At 35.8% G+C, this 6825-nt stretch overlaps 1 protein-coding gene across 1 annotated transcript; it reads right to left on the minus strand.

Annotated features, from left to right (window-relative positions):
- Window positions 1-273: 273 nt before the first annotated feature.
- Window positions 274-1443, minus strand: LOC148169354 (uncharacterized). The gene is made up of 2 exons (XM_088044165.1): window positions 1438-1443; window positions 274-1407 (listed from the first exon to the last, which is right to left on the minus strand). The coding sequence occupies exons 1-2, from the start codon at window positions 1441-1443 to the stop codon at window positions 274-276; spliced, it is 1140 nt and encodes a 379-aa protein (XP_087900291.1).
- Between the last annotated feature and the right edge of the window lie 5382 nt (window positions 1444-6825).

A 6825-nucleotide genomic window follows, 5' to 3' on the forward strand; every position in this document is an offset into this window, starting at 1 on the left:
GAAAAAATTCTTCCGCTTCCATCTTAGCTAATTCCTGCAAGCTTCGAACTGACATGAACGGCGACGATGCTAAACCGAACGTCACAGTTTTTAAGCGGTACACTTGCACGAGTTCTAGCTGGTGGAATCTCCACAAATTTCGCTGAAGCTGAGCTCTGTACCTCAATCATACGAAACATTTTTGCGATATCGGTAGTCAATCCGTATGCGTGAGTGCGAAATCGTACCAAAATGTTAAATAAATCATCTTGTAAGCGCGGACCAACCAACAAGCTATCGTTCAAGCTTTTGTTGTTCGAACTTTTTGCGGTCGAACACGATGCGTAATTTTGTCGTCAAACTATTTGGTTTTACAACCCCGAAATGAGGCAAATAACAGGAAGTTCTATTTATTTCGGACAACGGGACGGGCTCCAGATGGTCCAGTTCCAGGTACTCTTTTATTACGGTCGCGTACGCTTGCTGGAGTTTTGGTTCTTTGGTGAACTTTTTCTCCAACCCTCTAAATCTTTTTATGGCAATATTGTACGTGTCCCCGATGTCGGGAGGAAAATTTGAAAAAGGTAGTTGAACTTGGAATTTATGACCAATCCGAGTGGTGGTTTCACGAAAGATGTTTTCACAGGCAATATCGTCCTTGGACATAAAGACTTTATTTTCATCGAATCGTTCGAATTCCCAAAACCGCTCGACCAATTTATGAAGGTCTGGAATGGTCACGGACGTATAACAACCAGGTGTGAGACTGTTGATTTGTGAATCAATGCAAATGGATCCAGCGACGATCCATCCTAACTTGGTCTTTTGAAAGAACAAACCCGTGTCGTCTTTAAATTGTCCCACGCATAATAACGATAAATACAAATCGTTTCCAATCAGCAGGTCTATATCCGATGCGACATGAAAGCCCGGATCCGCTAACGGAATGTTTTTAGGAATATTCAGTTTTGATCTGTTAATAGTTACGTGTGGTAATTTTTCTGTGATTTTCGGCAGAACCAAACATTTCAAGGTAGACTTGAAAGCTGTTACTTTTGATTGAATTTGAACCGCGGTTCGTTTATGTATTTGGTTACAACCATCGGTGATACCCTTTATTTTAACGAAGGTGTCTTCTAAGTGTAGTTTTAGCTTATGGCATGCATTTTCGCTAATGAAATTCGATTGCGATCCACATTCTAATAAAGCCCGCAAATCAAGGGATGACCCGTTTCTATCCGAAACTTTAACGAGTGCGGTGGACAATATTGTTGTCCGGTTATTTAGGAATGCGCAATGACTCGTACTCGCGATGGGTGCGTGCTCCACGTGTAGGAGAGTGTTGTGTTTATTATTGCAGTTCCGACGACTCGAAGTGCAATTGTCGGCCTTGTGATTAGGGCGCAAACAAGTTTTGCACAGCTTGTGCTTATTTACCTCCGTTAATCTTTGATTAACCGTCATCGTTAAAAATGCTCTGCATTGATACAACTGGTGTGCTTGGTTGCAAATGACGCAGTTAGTCGAAGTTGTATTGTACCGAACGTTGTTTGTTTTTTGAACTGAGTGTGATGGAGGTTTGGCATTCGTTATTGAGCTTGACTGTACTTTATTTATTTCTAAAGATTCTAGAGTTTGACACCGTTGTGTCGGGAAATTTTGTAATCGTGTGTATGTGGGAATTTCAGAATTGAGGGAAGATTCTCATGCCAAGCCGGTTGCTTGATACTATAATGTGAATTTATAAATCGTCCCATTGATTCACGGGTCTCTCAAGTGATTCCAAAACCTTTAAATGCGTTGTAACAGATTGTAGCAAATTTCTAAGAGACCTTGGTTCCTTTGTCGCTGCGTTTAACGAAAATATCTTACGTACCTCATGGTGTTGGACGATTGACCTAGAATTTTCGTAGCGCGCCTCCAAAAGTTCCCAAGCTTTGGCATAATTTTCGTTTGAAACAGTTAAATGTTGGATGTTTTGGCGTGCATCACCCGTCAAACTCGAATTAAGATAATGAAATTTTTGGATTCCCGATAATTTTGAATTGTTGTGTATTAGATTTTTGAACTTGTCGCGAAACGTTACCCATGGCGTAAAATTACCGGAAAAAAATGGCAATTCAATGTATGGGAGCTTTATCTGGGCTGATTCCGTGTTTGCCCGGAAGTCGTTAATTTTTGCTTCAGCCCGACTTGTGACGTTATAAAAATCGTTTTCGAAATTCACTAATTGTTCTTCCGCTGCTTCCGTAGGCTCTACTGCCGCTATTTTTGCGTGGATTTCATCAAACTCGTTTAGGCACGTTTCCAAACCCTTTAATCGCCGCTGAATTTTCGTAATTTTATCGTTGGTGGATACTTCGTTTAAGAAATTATTAAACTGTGTGAGTTTGCCTTTGAGCAGCCCCAGCCGAAACTTTAATTGCGATAATTCCGTCATAGTGAGATCTCGTAAAACGTACTGACAATGATGTGATCGAATCTTGTCTATATCTTAGGATTCTGGATTAGAGGATGCACTGACCTTTTTTCCTTGCTCCTGGTTGGATGAATTCTTGCTTGCTGTGATGCCGAGTCGGTATGTTCGGGAGGCACGTTTGTCTTGCGATGTCGACACTGCTTATGCTTCCGATAATTCACTTGGACCGTTATTTTTTGTGATAACAGATCCGGCTCGAAGGACCATTTTATATGTTGTGCCTTTTGTGGCGATGATCAGAAAAAACGCTACTGTTTAGACTTTTTGGCATTTATTTAAATAAGCGTGTTGACCGTTTGAGGTCTGGCAGAGCTCTGCTGGTTAACTAATAACTCGGATATTTACAAAATGTGTACCCCCCGGAAGTGGGGTGGTACGGAGGGGTGGTACCTGTTTTGAGCAAGCGTACTGAACACTTCAATTGACTTCATTATTTTCGCACATTCTTCATCATCTCGTTGAATGTTTCCCCATTCTTCTGGTGTTGAGATTAGTAGGAATGGAATCTCTACTGCGTCATCTTCGTCTTGTTGTGTTGCATTGAAGGCTGGACAACGAGAGAGTGCGTCAGCATTTCTGTTTAGAACACCGGGTTTATGTGTTCCCGTGTAGTCGTATTCCGACATTTTTAAGCTCCATTGGCCTAATTTACCGATGAGATGACTTCAGCCAACAAAGTGCATGGTGATCTGTTTTTATGTTCACTTTTTTTCCAAATAACAAGTATCTCAGATAGCTTACGCACGCCGGGCATTCAAGTTCGGTGATGGTAGTTGTGATATCTTGGGAATATCAAACGACACACGTGGACGGAAGGTTTATTAACGACTGACTAAAACATTCATTGGTAAAAACTTCATAAAAACTTATCTGTTGGCTTCTTCGATACACCTCATTCTTCCCCTCTAATTAAACAACATACTGTACAATAATTAATTATTTACAACTGAAGTACCCCTTAAGAACTTAAAAATACATGAGCCTTTCCGGCTGACGCCTAATTCGTTGTGGTCGCAAATACGGTGACGTTGACTGTTTGAATCTCTTTGTGTCATCTTCGTATTTCCGCAACGGCGAATTAGGTTGTCTCTTAAAACTATTATCACTAGGTTGCATATCTAATGGTAACAAATTCTGCACCGTGGATCTAATTTGGTTTGCATGTTTTTTCCAAATTCGATCTAATTCCGGAATTTGCACTCAAATGGTTCGGTCTCATCTAATAAATATTTTTTCCCAACTGGTCAGTTTTACAAGCCAACTCCTTACAGGTCTACATTTCGAGGTGATTTTGTTACTCAACTGACCCAAACTTACTCAAATTGATGATAAATAAAATACGTGTATTGGAACATTTGGAAATTTGTGGAGTTTATAAGTCTTGACTGTTTTATTAATAGTACCAATTTAGAAAAATTTAAACCAAAAAGAGTATGTTTAGAAATTTCTATTTGGACAACTGAAACTGAAATTTTTTCAACACTGTAATTTCGTTATTTCTAGTGCGAGAGGAACGAAATTTTTGCATGTCGTTTCTTTTGTTTCTTTTAGTAATATCACTAATTTGCAAAAATTTAGATCAAAAGTGGAATTTTTACAAATTTCCGTTTTAAGACTAAAAAAATGCCACCAATTTTTTTAATCCTATAATTTCTTTAATTTTTATGCGATTTTAACGAAGTTTGTGTGATTATCACTCTCGACTGGCTTATTAGGAGCGTCGATTTAGAAGAATTTAGACCGCATAAGAGAATTTTTAGAAATTTTCGTTTTAAGACCAAAAAAATGCCACCAATTGTTTTTAATCCTGTAATTTCTTTGTTTTTTATGTGATTTTAACGAAATTTGTGGAGATTATCACTCTAGACTGTCTTATTAAAAGTGTCGAATTAGAAAAATTTAGACCGAAAAAGAGAATTTTTAGAAATTTTGATTTCGAGAAGTCAAGAAAAATTTTTGTTTCTTGACAAAAATTTTTTAATGACCTGTAAGTTGTTCATTTTTAATGCCACTATAACCAAATTTGTGGAATTTATAGCTCTTGACTGCCTTATTAAGTGTATCGATTTAGAAAAATTTAGGCCAAAATGGAGAATATTTAGAAATTTTTATCTGGACAACTGTGAAAATGTCAATTTTCTTCAACACTGTGATTTCGTAATTTTTAGTATGATATAAGCGAAATTTATGCATGTTGTTTCTTTTATTTGTTTTAGTAATATCACTAATTTGCAAAAATTTAGATCAAAAAGTCGAATTTTTGAAAATTTTTGTGGTAAGACCAAAAAAATTCCACCACTTTTTTTTAAGATTTTGTAGTTTCTTTACTTTTTATGCGATTTTAACGACATTTGTGGAAATTATCACTTTCGACTGTCTTATTAAGAGTGTCGAATTAGAAAAATTTAGACCGAAAAAAAGAATTTTTAGAAATTTTGATTTCGAGGGGCCAAAAAAAATTTTTGCTTTTTGACAAAAAATTTTTAATGACCTGTAAGTTCTTCATTTTTAATGCCACTATAACCAAATTTGTGGAGTTTATAGATCTTGACTGCCTTATTAAGTGTACCGATTTAGGAAAATTTAGACCAAAACGGAGAATATTTAGAAATTTTTATTTGGACAACTGTGAAAATGCCAATTTTCTTCAACACTGTAATTTCGTTATTTCTAGTGCGACAGGAGCGAAGTTTATGCATGTTGGTTCTTTTGTTTGTTTTAGTAATATCACTAATTTGCAAAAATTTAGATCAAAAAGTCGAATTTTTAAAAATTTTTGTTGTAAGACCAAAAAAATTCCACCAATTTTTTTTTAAGATTTTGTAATTTCTTTATTTATTTATTAAGAGTGTCGAATTAGAAAAATTTAGACCGAAAAAGAGAATTTGTAGAAATTTTCATTTCGAGCAGCTAAAAAAAATTACAAAAACTTGAACTCGCTTTAATTTCAACATTTTTGGTGTCACAAGAACGAAATTTGAGGGAGTTTTATTTAAGGTTAAATAGTCCATAGAAGTCGCTGAATTTGGGTTTATTAATATATCTTCGTTAGACATTATTTCTAATAGCGTATTTCCTTTTTTTTTGTAAAAACATTGTTTTTTTAAAGTTTCATTTACTAAGTGGGACTTTTTCTTAGAAGACGCTGTGTATTAGAAATGCTGTTTAAAATTTTTATTTGAAGCGGCAAAGAACGGGAGCAAAATAACTTTAAATATTGCGAAAAACGGCAACAGTGTTCAATTCTTTCGGTAATTATTAGGAGCATAATTTTAAGACCAGAGCAACACTTTGGTAGTTACAATTATTAATAAATCATGTAATTGGTTACTATGGTACTCAATTAATTTTGCACCTGACCAGTAAAAGTCTCAAAATAGATCAAGAACCATTTGTTCTCTTCTTGGTATGCGAATAGTCCTGGGTCGTCCATGATCCTGATAAATTTGGTTCCAATCGGCCCGTCTCACGTACCTGTTGATGAACTCGTTGAAAAGTATTCTTGGGGGAAATTTGCCGGTTAAGAAATTCACAAGCGTACTCCCTTACTGCTTCTCGACTGTTTTCTTCACATGTCGGTAAATACAGCAAAATTATACATCATTAGAGAAATAAACTCCTCTAGTTGGTCACACCTAAAAAATGTTTGACTTTTCTAAAAAAATGGTCATTGTCAGGCACTAGGCAACAATTAATTACTGAGTTCTTGAAGTGAAATGTTGCCAGATTAGTTTTGTGCTTTTGAGCTTAATTTTAAAAGTTCAAAATGACGTTTTGCATCAACATTTAAGGCATTTAAAGACTGTAAGTATGTAAATGTCACCCAAAACATGAACTCTAGTAGAATTTTGTATGCCTTAAGTTCATTATAAGGAAAAATTTGTGCCATAATTAGCGCCCCTTTAAATGGCTGTAGATTTTCAACGAAGCACTCAATAATTGAAAAAAAAAAATTTAGCTACTAGTTATTATCTGAAAATTCACGTAGTGAATAGTTGGTCCGCCATTTTTTGAACACCCTGTAGAACCAAGTGTAAAAATATGCCCAAAAAATATTTCTGGATACAAAATTACGACTATTACGCACGATTTAAAATAAAAAGTCATCAATAACTCGTAATTCGCTTTTAAATTGTATATTTGAAAAGAGATTGAGAATATTTATTGCGGTTCATTTCAAGCCAGATGAGACCCAACCACTTGAGAGGGTTATTATGAATATGGGGGTTTGCGGTTAGGTGGCTATAAACGGTTTAAAAAGTCAAAGCCATATCCGCACTAGAGCGTTTGATAAACTGTAGTTGCATGCGGTGTGCTCCGATAATAATCGAATAAAAAATTATTCGGCGTACTATTGAGATCTACAT

Source organism: Gnatocerus cornutus, chromosome 8 (assembly GCF_029298725.1).
Source record: "Gnatocerus cornutus isolate USDA-ARS CGAHR chromosome 8, icGnaCorn1.1, whole genome shotgun sequence".
NCBI lineage: Eukaryota > Metazoa > Arthropoda > Insecta > Coleoptera > Tenebrionidae > Gnatocerus > Gnatocerus cornutus.